At 36.0% G+C, this 16,510-nt stretch overlaps 1 protein-coding gene across 2 annotated transcripts in view; it reads right to left on the bottom strand.

Moving 5' to 3' along the window:
- Window positions 1-16,510, bottom strand: part of GPR158 (G protein-coupled receptor 158) — a 383,515-nt gene that overhangs the window by 174,062 nt on the left and 192,943 nt on the right. For both annotated transcript variants that reach the window (XM_082740868.1, XM_082740867.1), the window contains one exon: window positions 11,629-11,825. In XM_082740868.1, coding sequence (XP_082596994.1) covers window positions 11,629-11,825 — 197 coding nt within the window. The remainder of the gene's footprint in view (window positions 1-11,628; window positions 11,826-16,510) is intronic.

Genomic DNA, 16,510 nt, shown 5'->3' with positions numbered 1-16,510 from the left:
TAAAGGTTACTACAAAGCTACTACAAAGCCATAGTAATCAAAACAGTGTTGTACTGGCATAAAGGCACAGATCAATGGAAGAGAATAAAGAGCCCAAATAGAGACCCTCATGAATGTAGTCAAATGATCTTTGATAAAGTTGCTAAGACCATGCAAGGAGGAAATGACAGTCTCTTCAACAGATGGTGCTGGGAAAATAGATATTCACATGCCAAAGAGTGAAGTTGGTCCTTACTTCACAGTATACACAAAAATTAAAATGGATTGAAAATCGAAATGGATTGAAGATCTAAACATAAGGCCTAAAAGTACAGAACTCCTAGAAGAAAACATCGAATAAAAGCTTTGTGACTTTCGCTTTGGGAATGATTTCTCAGATATGAGACCAAAAGCTCAGACAACAAAAGTAAGTGCAGGTAAAATGAATTTTATCAAAATGAAAAACCTTTGGGTGCCAAAGAATACACGTAAGAGATAAAAGACAACCCAGAGAATGGGATAAAAAAAATCTGTAAATCATACATCTGATAAATGATTAATATTTAGAACATATAAAGAACTCATACTCTAATGATGAAAAACCAAACGACCTGATTCAAGTGAGTGAAAGACTTGAATGAACACTTCTGCAATGAAGACATACAAATAGTCACCAAGCACATGAAAAGACGCTCAACTGTCACTAATCTTGCAAATCAAAACCACAAAAAGATACCACTTTCATTCTTTAGATCGCCATTATTAAAAGCAAACAAATAGAAAATAACAAATGATGATAAAGATGTAAAGGAACTGGGATCCTCATGAATTATTGGTAAAAATATCAAATGGTCTGGCCTCCATGGAAAAGAGTTTGGTGACTCCTCTAAAAGGTAAACACAGAATGATCATAGGATTCAGTAATTCCATTCCCAGGTTATAGCCAAAGAACTGAAATCACAGACACAAATAGACATTTGTACAGCCATGTTCATGGTAGTATTATTTACAATAGCCAAAAGGTGAAAAAATCCAAATATTCATCAACAGCGAAACGGATGAAACAAAATATCTTAAATGCATACAATGGAATAGTATTTGCAAGTAAAAAGAATCAAGTCTGATAAATGCTACAACATGGATGAGACTTTAAAACATTAGGCTAAGGGCGCCTGGGTGGCTCAGTGGGTTAAGCAGCTGCCTTCGGCTCAGGTCATGATCTCAGGGTCCTGGGATCGAGTCCCACATCGGGCTCTCTGCTCAGCAGGGAGCCTGCTTCCTCCTCTCTCTCTCTGCCTGCTTGTGATCTCTCTCTCTGTCGAATAAATAAATAAAATCTTTAAAAAAAAAAAAACAAAAAACATTAGGCTAAGTGACATAAGCCAGATAGGAAAGGACAAATAGTGTTTGATTTCATTTATATGAGACACTTTGCAAAGACAAATTTGCAGAACAGAAAGTAGAAGAGAGGTTACCAAGAGGTACAGAGTTCAGTTTGGAATGATGAAAGTTCTGGAATGGATAGTGATGATGGCTGCCCAATACTGTGAATGTATTCCATGGCACTGAATTAAAAATGGTAAATTATGTGTTATGGATATTCAGCACAATAAAAATGTTATATCTCTCCCTTTATTTCACCAAAATAGGTGTTAGTACATTATAATGAGCCTAGTAGAATTTTATTAACAAATCATAGTCTACATTAAAAACATCTAATTTTCCAAACCAAAAATGTACAGCTATAAAATCCCTTGTTAACTAGTTTCTAATTAAAAAAAGAACTGCTATAGGAATGTAAGGGAAAACACAAACCACAGTAAGCTCACTTTTAAAAAATGATTATCACTTTTTTCCCCCCAAACTACTAAGCTCAAACAAAAACATGCTAAAGTCTACTAAGACTAAATCAAGCAAATGATTATTTTCAGAAGTGGAATATGCTGCTGTTCCTTCCAGTGTATCTTTTCTCTTTCAAATTTTTCATTTGGAAATAAATTATACTAACACTTGACATTAAGCTGTAACAAACGATTCTCTTTGGAACAGCTAATAGAAAAATATTTTACTTGTCAAAAAAAAAAAAGAAAAATATTTTACTTGTCATATTATTTGTTTAAAAACAAAAATAATTTCAAAATATTTAATATTCAGCATCTTTATTCAGCACTGTTTTAAAATTGCTATTTTAGAAGATCTCACTGGGTCATAATCATTCAGTTTGTTGACAGATTTAATCGTTAACCAAGGGCGTAAGGACAAATGTATAACATCAGTTTTCTTAATTATTTAAGAGTAAAATTTAATTTGCTCTTTGTGGTATCATATTACAAACCTCACCTAAAAATATAATGGAATCTAGTTTGTGTTGTTTAAAATGATAAAGTGTTCAACTAACCTTTGACCAATGATTGTTGGTACTTAACTGCAGAGCTGATATTTTTGGCATGAGTAAACCTCATTTAACTAAATGTACGTATGATTAGACTTCCCTGGGGAAAGAGTGCAACTAAAAGACAAATGTCAGTATCATCCTTATGTCTCTTCGTATTTCACTTTACAATGGAGAACTTCTCTATGTGTTATCATTACGGCGTATTTGCATGTTGTCTCCATGTACAGATGAGCTGCTGGGTTTGACACTGCCACCACTTGTCCTATTTTTGATCTGTGAATGTGCTTATTTCTGTGAATTCACAGAAAAAGTCTAATAAGTAAAAGAGGCCAACGTTTTCAAGGGATCCATTTCTAACAGGTGCTAAATGAAATAGAGTCTATATACTAAAAGCATTTAAGATGTTACCTATCATGAATTCTGCTGTAATTGGATAAAAAATACGACTCACATGCTGGACAAAGGGAAGTGGGCAAAAGTCTCAGATTCTCCGTGCTTTTTAAGAGCATGCCTGACTAGATGCCTCAGCCTTCCTTAGCACGTATCAGTTCTGTCACCAGCTTGACTCACCATTGTAGCACACAACGTCACACTCAGTAGAAACACAAGAAGTGGCCATTTAATTTAACAGGGAGCAGAACCTCAAGTTTGGTGTCACTCAGTGAATACCTTTTGAAAACTCAGGAAAGAACAACAATATTTAAGAGGGTTTATGTGATGAATTTGCAGTCCTCCCATTTTTCTAGATCCAGGATGGTAACCAGATTTTGTGCATATAGCCTGGGGGAGTCCTGCTTAATGAGAGGGGTTTTGATGCTGATTCTGGATCAATGGGAAAGAGGACCATATGTGTCCATCACCGTCTTGTAGTGGTGGCATGTGTGATGCACGCTGGCCAGCTCCAACCTAGATATTCTAGAAGTATCCTTGCCTTCATATTAAATAGCAAAGAACAATGTATCAGGACCACATTTGTGATAACTCTGTAGAACTAATTTGCCTATGCTATGTTTAAACATTAAATCTTTAGCACACTTTCAAGAAAATTCAAAGAAATAAGGTCATAAAAATTATTCTGTTAAAGATGTTTATCATTCAGTACATTTAACAATATTCTAAGAATCCACAGGAGAAATTTCTCTCACGACTTAATAATAAGATAGGTACCTGGGTGGCTCAGTTGGTTAAGTATCTACTGTAGGCTCATGTCATGATCCTGGGGTCCGGTGATGGAGCCCCTGTGTTGGGCTCCCTGCTCAGTGGGTAGTATGCTTCTCCCTTCTTCTAGAGCCCAGCACCCACTGCTCATGCTCTCTCTCTTGCTCTGTCTCAAATAAATAAAATCTTAAAAAAAAAAAAAAGACTTAATGATAGTTGTATTCAAGTTTCACTTAGGTGACTGGTCAGTTTTTATCTTATGAACACTGACTCACTTTTTTTCTCCTCTTTGCAGTGCTACTAGAAAACCCCAGAAAGTTCTTTCTGGCAAGGGACTAAAAATGGATACCTAGGCTCTCATGGAGTTCATTCCATATTTTAACCTCACCCTTGATTTCAACTAATCTTTTCTACTCTTTTTTCATTGAGCCTCAATCTAGTCACTTAATTCTTTTAATCTCCTAGAAGGTTTATTCTCTGTGCTGGAGTAAGACAAAACATAAATATGTAACTAGCCCAACCTGGATGGGTAACTTCATGCAACTGACAGTCTCTCAGAAGCTGGGTTTTCTTTTCTTTGAAAAGAGGGGCTGCTTCATTCTCTAGTTCTCATAGTTTGTCATCTTTTTTCTCTTAAAGATTTTATTTACTTATTTGTCAGAGAGAGAGAGAGAGAGAGAGCAAGCAAGTGCAAGTACTAAGCAGGAGGAAGAGCAGAGGGAAAAGAAGACTCCCCCCTGAGCAAGGAGCCTGATGCAGGACTAGATCCCAGGACCCTGGGATCACAACCTGTGTCAAAGTCAGATGCTTAACTGACTGAGCCACCCAGGTATCCCTTTTATCTTTCTTAATAAAAACCAGGAAACTGGTAATAAATTTATTTAATTTATCAACTTTTAAACTGTTACCACTGTAATAACATAAGAAGCAAGTGTTCCATGACTTAACAATTGATAATCTCCCAAGATTTCTGTAACTTTCCCATTTTGAAGGTAAAGGAAAGAACCTTCCTAGAAAAGTCAGTGATATAGATAAATATGAATAGTGAATAACCATAATTTAGTTGTACACTAAATCACCCATAAAAAGAACAAAAAGCTACATAAAAGTAAATGCTTTTTAAAGATGATCATCACTATAGAAATATTTGTGTAACTGCAGATGCGTATGTGATCAAGCACTTGTGGAGTTTGGGTATTTAAAAGATTGTTTTTGAGGGGGGAGGCAGGATGGAGGAAGAGTAGGGGACCTCATTTCATCTGGTCCTTTGAATTTAGCCAGATATCTATCAAATCATTCTGAAAACCTGTGAAATCAACCTGCAATGTAAGAAAAGAATTGCTGGAATTCCACACATAGAAAAATGACCACATTTTGCAAGGTAAGAGGTGTGAAGAAGTGAATCTGAGGTTTGGATATATCAGAAGAGAAACAGTGGGTGGGAAAAAACTTCTGAAAGGCGGTGGAAAGCGATCGGCCTGGAGTGCAAAATCAGAACCTTTAGAAGACTGCTCCAGTGAGAAACATCCCTGCTGAAAAGTACTTATGTGGCAAGGGGAGAAGAATCCTAGGTGGGACAGTGTGGCCTCAGGATCCCTGGGGTCACAGAAAGAATGGGGGTGCCTGGACCAGCAGACTTCCCAAGCATTTGAGCAGGGAAACAGGCTATGGTCAGCAGGCCCAGGTGTGGGCTCTCAGCTCGGTTTGCCATAAACTGAGAACTGTGGCAGGAAGAGGCAACCATTGTCAGTGTGGAGGTCCAGCAAAGGACAGAAACTCAGCAACGCTCTTCCTTCCTCCTGGAGGGGCAGCATGGGTGAGCACACGATCCAGCGACCACTCTCTGGATGGGGGGCACTGCAGGCAGCAGACCCCTGGCAACCCTCCTCCCTCCCGAGAGGGGACTGGCATGGGTGTGCATGCAGCAGTCTGCAGAGTTTGGCACAGGCAAAAGTGAAGACTGCTTATCCCTGAGGCTTTATGATACAGAGGGGGCTACAATCTTTCACCTCTGGGGCTGCAAAAGGAAATAGTCAACAAAACTAAAAAAACAACCTGCAGACTGGGAGAAGATATTTGCAAATGACATATCAAATAAATGGCTAACATCTAAGATCTACAGAGAACTTATCAAACTCAATATCCAAAAAACAAATAATCCAGTCAAAAAATAGGAAGAAGACATGAACAGACATTTCTTCAAGGAAGACATACAAATGTCCAAAAGACACCTGAAAAAATGTTCAGAATCATTAGCCATCACGGAAATTCAAATCAAAACCACAATGAGATACCACCTCACTCCAGACAGAATTGGAAACACTAACAAGTCAGGAAACAACATATGTTGGCAAGGATGTAGAGAAAGGCAAAATCTGTTGGTGGGAATGTAAGCTAGTACAACCACTCTGGAAAACAGTAAGGAGGTTCCTCAAGAAGTTAAGAATAGAGCTACCTTACGACCCAGCAATTGTACTACTAGGTATTTACCCCAAAGGTACAAATGCAGTGATATGAAGGGGCACATGCACCCCAAATTTGTAGAAGCAATGTCCATAGCAGACAAACAATGGAAAGAGCCAAGATGTCCACTGACAGGTGAATAGATAAAGAAGATCTCTCTGTCTCTCTCTCTCTCTCTCTCACACACACACACACACACACACACACACTGGAATATTACTCAGCTATCAGAAAGGATGAATACTTACCATTTACATCAACATGGATGAAACTGGAAGATATGCTGACTGAAATAAGTCAATCAGAGAAAGACAGTTATCACATGGTTTTAATCATGTGTGGAATATAAGAAACAGTGAAGAGGATCAAAAAGGAAGGGAGGGAAAACTGAACGGGAAGGAAGCAGAGAGGGAGACAAACTGCGAGAGACTCTTTACTATGGGAAACAAACTGAGGGCTGCTGGAGGAGAGGTGGGGTGGGGGAATGAGGTAACTGGGTGATGGGTATTAAGGACGGCATGTGATGTGACGAGCACTGGGTGTCATATGCAACTGACGAATTACTGATCTCTACTTTTGGAAACTAATAATGTGTTGGCTAACTGAGTTTAAATTAAAAAAACAAAATAGATTTATTAAATAAAAAAGGAATACTCTCACTTATTCTTCAAATTATATTGGGTATCACAATGCCTAGCAATGGCAGATCCTCAATAAATAATTAGTGAATTAAAAAACTAAAAATAAAAGATCTTTTTTTCCGCTTGAGACAACCAAGCGAAACTACCCTGCTTATAGTTTAGCATTCCTTCCATTCTTTCATGATGAAAATGTAGCCAAAATAAAAGAATCTGTACCATTGGTGTTTTGCTCATTTCAGCTATCTGGACAACCTATTAAGATTAGTACAAGATGACTGTTTGTGATTATAAAGAAAATTTAAATGAATTTATTGCCTAGAATTCCATTGCCTGGAATCCCACTGCCTAGAATCCCACTGGCTATAGTTTTCAATACCTTATCTTTTAAGCTATTTTGAATATCATACTTGGGGCTCCTGGTTGGCTCAGATGGTTGAGCGTCTGCCTTCACCTCAGGTCATGATCTCAGGGTCCTGGGATGGAGACCCACGTCAGGGTCTCTGGTTGCCTCAACTGCGGGTCTGCTTCTCCCTCTCCCTCTGCCTCCTCTGACTTGTGTGTTCTCTCTGTCTCTCTCTCAATGAATAAATTAAAGAATCTTTTAAAAATGTCATACTTAACCCCTAACAAGAAGCAAACGGCTTCTGTCACAAACCGTTTCACAAACGGCTAATTTCACAAAGTGGTCTAAAATAATATAATAATAAAAGACAAATGTCTAGTAAGGTACTTTATATGAATTATTGCATTATACCTTCAAAAGAATCCTGTCAGGTAAATTTTGTAATAGCTTTATTGAGTTATAATTAATATACCTTTTATCCTTGTAAAGTGTACAAGCCAGTGGTTTTTAGTATACTGACAGACTTGTGAAATGTATTACCATAACCTAAGTTTAGAAAATTTTCATCCCCTGCAAAAGAAACCTTGAACCTATTCGCAGTCACACCCCATTCTTCCCTCCTTGTATCTTTTGATAACCACTAATCTACTTGGCTCTATTGATTTGCCTATTCTGGGCATTTCATATAAAGGTAAACTTCATATAAATGATCTTTCATGAATATTTTCTTTCATTAACATGTTTTTAAGAGTCAACCATGTTGTAGCATGTGTCAGTACTTATTCCTTTTTATTGACAAAAAGATATTCCATTTAATGGATATACCACATTTTATTTATCCATTCATCAACTGGTGAAAAGTTGGGTTGTTTCCATTTTTTGGCTATTATAAATAATCTGCTATGAACATCTGTGTGAACGTTTTTATGTAGGCAAATGCTTTCTTCTTTTTTATTAGTTTCAGGTGTACAATATAATGATTTGACAGTTCTATACATTTCTCAGTGCACATGAAGGTAAGTATACTCTTTTTCTTTTTTTTTTTTTCTTTTTTTTTTTTAACTTTTTATTTTTTATAAACATATATTTTTATCCCCAGGGGTACAGGTCTGTGAATCACCAGGTTTACACACTTCACAGCACTCACCAAAGCACATACCCTCCCCAATCCACTTTATTCTACCAACCTCCCTCCCCCCAGCAATCATGAGTTTGTTGTCTGCATTTAAGAGTCAGTTTTATGTTTTTCTCTTTTTCTTTCTTTTCTCATTTGTTTTGTTCCTTAAATTCAACATAGGAGTGAAATATATGTCTTTCTCTGACTTAGCATTATACCCTCTAGATCCATCCTCATTGTAATAAATGGCAATATCTCATCTTTTTTTATGGGTAATATTCTGCTATACACACACATTGCATCTTTATCCATTCATCATCTATTGATGGATGCTGTGTTGTTTCCATATCTTGATTGTTGTAAGTAATATTGCAATAAACATGGGATGCATATACTTTCTCGAATAAGTGTTTTCATTTTGGGGGGTTTAATACTCAGTAGTGACTACTAGGTCAGCTGATAATTCTATTTTTAACTTTTTGAGGAACCTCCAGATTTTCCACAGTGGCTGCACCAGTTTGCATTCCCACCAACAGTGCACAAGGGCTCTTTTTTCTCCACATCCCTGCCACCACTTATTATTTCCTATGTTTTTTATTTTAGCCATTGTGGACATATGTTTCCAATTCTCCTGGGCATATACCTAGAAGTGGAATTACTGGGTCACATTATAAGTCTATTTTTAATTTTTTGAAGGACTGCTAAACTATCTTCCAAAGTGGCTGCAATTAGAGTTTCAATTTCTCCACATCCTCAACAATGCTAGTTACTGTCTTTTTATTTTTAGCTATGCTAGTGTGTGCTGGGGGCTTGTTTGAATTTTCCCAATAACTGTGCTCGCTTCGGCAGCACATATACTGAATTTTCCCAATAGCTAATGTTCTTGAGCTTTTTTTCGTATGCATATTGGCCATTTGTATATCTTCTTTGGAGAAATATCTATTCAGATCCCTTGCCCATTTTTAATCTTTTTATTCTTTATATGTTCTAGGTTCTAGTATGATTTACAAATATTTCCTGCTAGTCTATGGGTTGTCTTTTTAACTTTTTTGATGATGTCCTTTGATCCACAAAAGTTTTTAATTTTAATGAAGTCCAATTTGTTTATTTTTTTCCTTTTGTCATTTACGCTTTTCATGCTGTAACTAAGAAACATCGCCTAACCCAAGATCATGAAGATGTATGCCTATGTTTTCTTCTAAAAATATGTTTCTTAGTTTTGAGCCTAATGCTTAGGTGTATAACCCATTTTTAACTTATTTTTGCATGTGGTGTGTTAAGCCCCATTTTACAGAGGAAAAAGCTAGTCAAAGTAAAGCTAAGCAATTTTCCCGAAGTGTAATAGCATTCACAGGCTAAGACAGGATTCGAGTCTAAACAGTCTGACTCTAGGGTCTGCACACTTACCCACAATATTATGCTACTTCTCTGTTGGAACTAAAGTTTTCCTCTTTGGTCAAAATAGATGTAAACTTATAGATTAAGGTTTTCATTCTTTTAATTACTGGTGGGCGGGCAATTCAGTGGGAAACTCATAAGACATCAGTAGTACTTCAAATGGGATCATCAGTTTTCTGCTTTATGCAAAGAAATGCTGTAAAGACATAAAAACTTTAAAAAGCAAAGCCAATGTCTACCTGCTATAAACATGCAATTTCCACAATGGAAATGCTTTGATAATTAATCATTCTTTTTGGTAGTTGAAATCAGAAGAGAAAAATTCACCAAGTGTTTCCTTTCATCAATATATTAGGATCCATGTTCACTGACTTTATTATCTATATTATTTCCTAAAAATAAACCCCTCTATGTTATGTCACATTCTGTGAAAACTGAATCTTCGAAAGGTGGCCATCTTAAAACTCAATAAAGTCTAATTTATCTATTCCAGCTAGTTTGTATCCACAGAAATTTCACCAAATGATATGTAAAGATACCAATTCTCATGAAAGCCCTATAAAGTAGCATTTCATATGAAGGTCCAGAGAAATTTGAAAAGTTAATAATTTTGGAAATGTTAAATAACATCAACAAAGATTAAGACTTTGGTCTAGCAAGAACTATCTCAGTTTTCTTAATATCCAATGTAATATTCTACCCATCATGTATCATTAACTTCATTTAGCACAGCAATCATTAATGATTATAATCAAGTAAAATTCTGTTATCCCCTGTGTGAATGAATGGCATTATATAGAGTGATTTCACAGCAGTTTATTAAATAGAACTTTCAATTCTATCTGCTCTGCCAGTGACAGGTTTTGTTTTGTTTTGTTTTGTTTTTTTTAACTAATTAATTTTATCTAGGTAATGGTGGTTGGATATTTCTCCATTCTACTTGCCTGCTACTTTATTATATATACAATTTAGCACATATTTTGTTTCAAAAGAATGACAAGTATTGGTTAAATCAAGAGCAATTTGCCTGTCTGCATTTTCTTGCTGACTTAAAGCTTGATTTTGTGTTGTATGCTTCTGTTAATGAAAATACCTATTTAAAATTACTATTAAAGTCTGTAACATTAACATAATGGATACATTCTCTTACAATCTCAAGAGAGGGGATTTTTTAAAATGTTAACTGGAGGCCTTATAATAGACGCCATTCAGAGAGTTGTTTTATTTTTTAAATTTCTAAAGGGAACACTTCATGATTCTGATGAGCTCTGTTATCTAAACCAATCTGTACAACTTTGCTAACATGAAGGGGTCATTTGAATTCAGAAAAGGTGGAAACTTTAGGCTTTCTATTTTTTTCCCCAATGGCACAAATAAGTTTCTGAAAGCAAGAGAACCACAAATTCTGACAACAACACTGGCAACATATAATTAATTGGGTGATCAAATGAAGACAACTCCCCAGAAAGCTTTGCCCTGAATACTTTACCATTTCATCCACCCCTGACTGAGAAGCATACAAATATCTATACTACCGTTTGATTTCTCAGAATAGGACCGAAGGACAGGCTCTCTCAAAAGCCATATAAGCTCTTTGTAGGATCACTGTTATCCTGGGACACTAAAATAAGACCAAATATAAGCTGATAAGTAAATTTATTCTTCAACCTCTCATTATACTTTGAATATACTTGCTCAAAAAAGTCAAGTCCATTTGCCAACTTCAAATATGGCTAAGATAAATAAAAATGAAATATAATAAATATCAAAAAGCTTTCTAAATATGAAAAAAATTAACAATACTTTGGGTACTGGCAGAATAAGTTTTTCTAGAAGGCAAAGAGATATAAAAGAGAGTTCTTTAAGGCAATAAAATACTCAAACTTCAGGCTAAATAGGGGGAAACATTCTGTAGAAGAAAATGTTATAATAAGATTCTATATTTTTAATCCCTATTTCTCCTGGGAAGACAGAGCTAAAGAATATAATGTTCATACTCTAGTCTGATCATATTATAGGAAGACTTTTGCTAAATAGAGAAGCAAGTGGAACATGGAAAAACTCTAGTTGCTCGAGAAAAGAAGAGGTCACTTCATAATAAAAGGAAGCTCATAACCAGGGTACCTGGGTTTACCTTTGCTTTGCGAAAGTGGTAGACCACCAGCATGCTAACGAAGTCGAGCAGCATACACAGGGCTTGGAAGGAGATGATAGCAAGTCGCAAATACTTATCCTCCTGGACAAAGCAGGGGCTGTCATCAGCACAGTAGGGGCAGCCCTCCCTGCAGGGTAGGCAGACATGGGCTTCTTCTGACACATCTTTTGCACTTCCTGAAAGTTCCAAATAAAACCACAGTGTCATTGCACCTCTGAGATAGGTGAGTACACAAAACACATCCTCACCTCTTTGTTCCTTATCCCTCTTACTAAAGACCTTTTATCAACCTTCTTGCTGGGGGAGAGTTACTTTGTTTTTAGACTTAAATAAAATTCTTTTTATCCTTTCAATTAAAAAAAAAAATTGACTCAAGGTAATTGAAAAACATTAGCAAAAATGGAAATAAAACTCCTTAAAGGCAAAGAACAGTTTTCCAATTCTGTCATATCATTATCTATCAATCCCCAAATGATATTTCCTATGGCAGAAATCATATTCATAAATATGTGTTAAAGAATTAACCAGAAGGAAGGATAAGAAAGTCATCTCTTTTCTGTACCAAGTAATACACAACACTTTTGGAACGTCTTGACCTAGATGGCACAGAATCCAAAATGAGGCTTTGATTGCTCCTTAATTCAGCGGGGAGCTCATCTACTAAGTTCATTAGGTCTAAATTGGATAAAATGGTACTTAACTGGCAGTTGTTCAGTGTGCAATTGCCTAATGATGGTGCATCCTTTACCCAGAGTATAAGCCATACTTACAGGCTATCATGTAATTTCCCACTTTGCCTACTCATAAGACATTTCCTCACTATTAACTAACTGCTGCTACTGATCAGCCCTTTACTTTAAGATTCTTCTGTCTCAGTTGTCAAACTTAACTTAGCTCTGAAGCTCAATAGGAGAAGATTTTCTTTGAGTTTAACACTGGGAAATATCCAATTAAAAACATATACTAAAAACAAAAAAACAAAGAAAAAACTATTTCCAATTCTGAACTCGATATGAAAGACATTAGTGAATTATATATACCTGAATTAGTATGTAACACAACCACCCTGTTCAATATGTAATACAACCTTGACTGATTGAGGAATCTGGGAATGAGGTTGCTCTGGTTAACAGCATTTTAATAATACAAAGTTTAACAGAAAGTCTTTATCACTTTCAATTCTTATTGACGGTTCATAATCTAACTGTATTTGTCTGCTCTTCTTCCTTAATAAATATAAGAACAAAAGCATAATTGAATATTTCTTTGATGATTCAGGATATTGTGCTGTTTAAAAGTCACTATTCATTACACAGTGAAAAGTGCACAAGTTTTAGTATCCAGTAGATATGGTTCCCATTCCAGATAGCTCTGAGATATTAAGCAACTCAGTTGACTACTTTGGGTCTTAGTTTATTTATGTATGAAGTATGAATTGTTGTGGGTATTGAGTTAACATGTATAAATCAGAGTGCCTGGTTTTCTCTTCTCCAAATACTGAAGATGCAAACAGGGAGTTGAAATCCACCAGTGCCATAAAGAAAGTAGTACTGTTCAAAAACAAGACAGAAGAAAGAGCCAAGGCAAGGAGGAAGTGAGTGGGAATGATAAACTCCATTTTAGAGAAGATAATTTTGAGGTCCAACTCACTGTCCAGCAGTAATATACAATGAGAAATGAGCAATAATAGAAGACTGGGGTTTGGGAGATGGGGCAGTCAGAGAAAAGAACCTACAGAGAGCTCAGGGAATGGTTAAGACAATGATTAGGGAATGCAAAGAGTAAGAAGCTAAACAGGTAGGAATTTTTACAATGTCATAATAGAAAACAGATTTACTGGGACATGCTGACATGTGATCAAAGATGATGACTGAGGAAAGGCTATGAGGTTATGATGATTGTTTTATCTGTCACTGACTGTTAAGACAGTGGTTTCCAAGGAGTGACAGATATTGTAACAAGTTTGTCAGGGCTTAGGGAATAAATATGAGATAAAATAGAGTATTATTTCAATAAATCTTGCATTGAATGAAACTAATAATGCAGTATATATTAATTAACTGAATTTTTTGGAACAGTTTCAGGAGAATAGGAATTAGTTCTTCTTTAAATGTTTGGTAGAATTCCCCCGGGAAGCCGTCTGGCCCTGGGCTTTTGTTTGTTTGGAGATTTTTAATGACTGTTTCAATCTCCTTACTGGTTATGGGTCTGTTCAGGCTTTCTATTTCTTCCTGGTTCAGTTGTGGTAGTTTATATGTTTCTAGGAATGCATCCATTTCTTCCAGATTGTCAAATGTATTGCCGTAGAGTTGCTCATAGTATGTTCTTATAATAGTTTGTATTTCTTTGGTGTTAGTTGTGATCTCTCCTCTTAATAAAATTAATTTTTAAAAAGATTTTTTAAAAAGATTTTTATAAAGGGGAGGAATCAGTTGAAAACTATTTTTCCAATATAGACAAAAGACAATGTCGCAGCCAATCTTGTAAAGTCTTATACTTTTCAACAACTCAGCTTGAGAATGAGGAGGGCCAGTTTTAAGGATGAAGACATGAAATATTAAAGTGGCAACAGTACCCAAGATGACTCGTTGGGATCACTTGGCAGAAAAAGAATCCATTTAGTGTAAGATGGTATGATTTACTGGAACACCTATCGAAAATGGCTTTTTTCCCTTATTTTCTACAATTATCAGCATAGAAGCAAATGAAGAGGATATAGCAGTCGAGGATAGAGAGTAAAGGACTGTGACAGTGGCATTACATCACAGGGAGGGAGGAAAAGCCAGTTCAAGGCTGTAATGGGGCTGCAGCCCTCACTCCTTCAGAGTAGCCAGGGCTCAATCCTCCAGAGACCTCCTGAGCCTGAGTTAGTTTGAGGAACTAAAGAGGAAAACATTTCTTCACCATCAACCTTATTCATTGATCAAAGGTAGCCTCCAGGGTCATTCACTCCTGTACACTTTTTGGTTAGGCACTTGTGTACTTGGAGCTGATTCCTGCATCTTGTGCCATGACTCTAGCAGTGCCCCACAGCAGATAAGAAATTTAGAAGTGTGGTATGAGGTTCTAATCTGAGGCAAAGCATAATACACCTGTGTTTATGCAAAGTTTTCAGGCAATAGAACAATGACTGGATAAGACATAAGACCAAGTGGCATTAGAAGGGATTAAAAACAAGTATCTGATATGGATAAAAACTGGAATATACACCAAGAGCTACAAAGTGCGAAAGTCTGGGATACTAAGAAAGCAGTTACTGAATTAACCAAGTAGTAACTAGATAATCCTGTGAGTGAAGTGAGAAGGGATCACTGCCCTGAATAAGATAAAGTTGGGAAGAATTCAGATGCACTAATGTTGGTGACAAAAATGTCAAGAGGTCCATGAACAAATTTGGAAGACAGAGGTCAGGATTTCCCTATCTGGCCAAAATGGAAGAATATGGGTTGAATTTACTTTCCTATCAGAAACAATGAAAAGAAAAAACAAAACATTAAAGTTATGGTTTTACAGACTGGACATCTGGTAAGAAAGGACAGTAATTCCTAACAAGTGCAAACAATCCTCAATATACCAAGCTACTATAAACAGAGTCACAACAAAAGTTAAGTTAGTAAAGAAAAAGTAACTATGGAAAGTCTTTGTTTTCTGAAATAGTCCTTCTTAAGCCAATCTTTGCTTTCTTGCTTCAGCTAAATAGGCAGATATATTCTCACTGGTTTAAGAAGCTCCTAGTTGCCTATAAGCCTAGCAGTACATAGTACATAGTACATAGTATTTATTTTCAATACAAATTAAACTTAAAACTTCACTCATACCTGATGGCATAATTCTCTTAGACAGTATGAGCTATTTAGTATTTTGAATCACTCATGCCTGAGAAGTACAATTGAACAACACGGGTTTGAAACACATGGTCCACTTATACATGGATTTTTTTTCAATAAATATACTGATAAATTTTGGGAGAATTTTGACAACTTGGAAAAACTAGCAGATAAACTGTGTAGCCTAGAAATATTGAAAAATTAAAAGAAAAATTTGGATATGTCATGAATGCCTAAAACATATATAGCTACCATTCTATTTTAATTTTTATTATCATAAAACATATACAAATCTATTGTAAAAACTTAAAATTTACCAAAATGTATACATACTTACAGACCACACATGGAACCATTCTACAGTTGAGAGAAATGTAAACAAGAGTATAGATGTAGTATTAAATCATAACTGTTTCAAATTAAATGTAGTAATACTGTACTACTCCAGTAATTGTATAGCCATCTCCTGTTGCTACTGTGGGGAGCTTGAGCATTGCCAGTATTTGCCTGAAGCCCATCTGATGCTAATCATCTCTGCAGGAGCATTTTGTCATTCCAGTAAATTTTGTACTCATAAAAAGTGGTCATTCAGGATTCTCATGTATTTATGTGTGTGTGTTTAGGACGATTCTGTAAACCTTGAATAACACCATGGGACCCATAGAGAGTACCACTAGTGATGCTGGAAGGGCTTCCAGGAAGCAGAGAAAAGTCATGACATCACAAGAAAGAGGTGAATTGATATGTACTAGATATGTACTTGAGATTGATATGTACTAGAGATTGAGGTCTGCAGCTGCAGTTGCTTGCCATTTCAACATAAAAGAATCCAGTGTAAGGACCATTGTAAGAAAAGAAAAAAAAGAAAAGAAAATATTTTTATCTCATATTGAAAATGCAGCTTTTATGTGGGTGCAGGATTGCTAAAAGGAAAGCATACCTATGGACTCTAATATGATTTGGAAAAAGGTGAAGTCATTATATGAAAACTTAAAGATAAAGGAAGGTGAAGGATCTAAATGCTGGAGAATTTA

Source organism: Mustela nivalis (genome assembly GCF_964662115.1).
Source record: "Mustela nivalis genome assembly, chromosome: 7".
Classification (NCBI taxonomy): domain Eukaryota; kingdom Metazoa; phylum Chordata; class Mammalia; order Carnivora; family Mustelidae; genus Mustela; species Mustela nivalis.
Note: the sequence above shows the minus strand (reverse complement) of the source record. Positions and strands in the feature narration are given on the sequence as shown.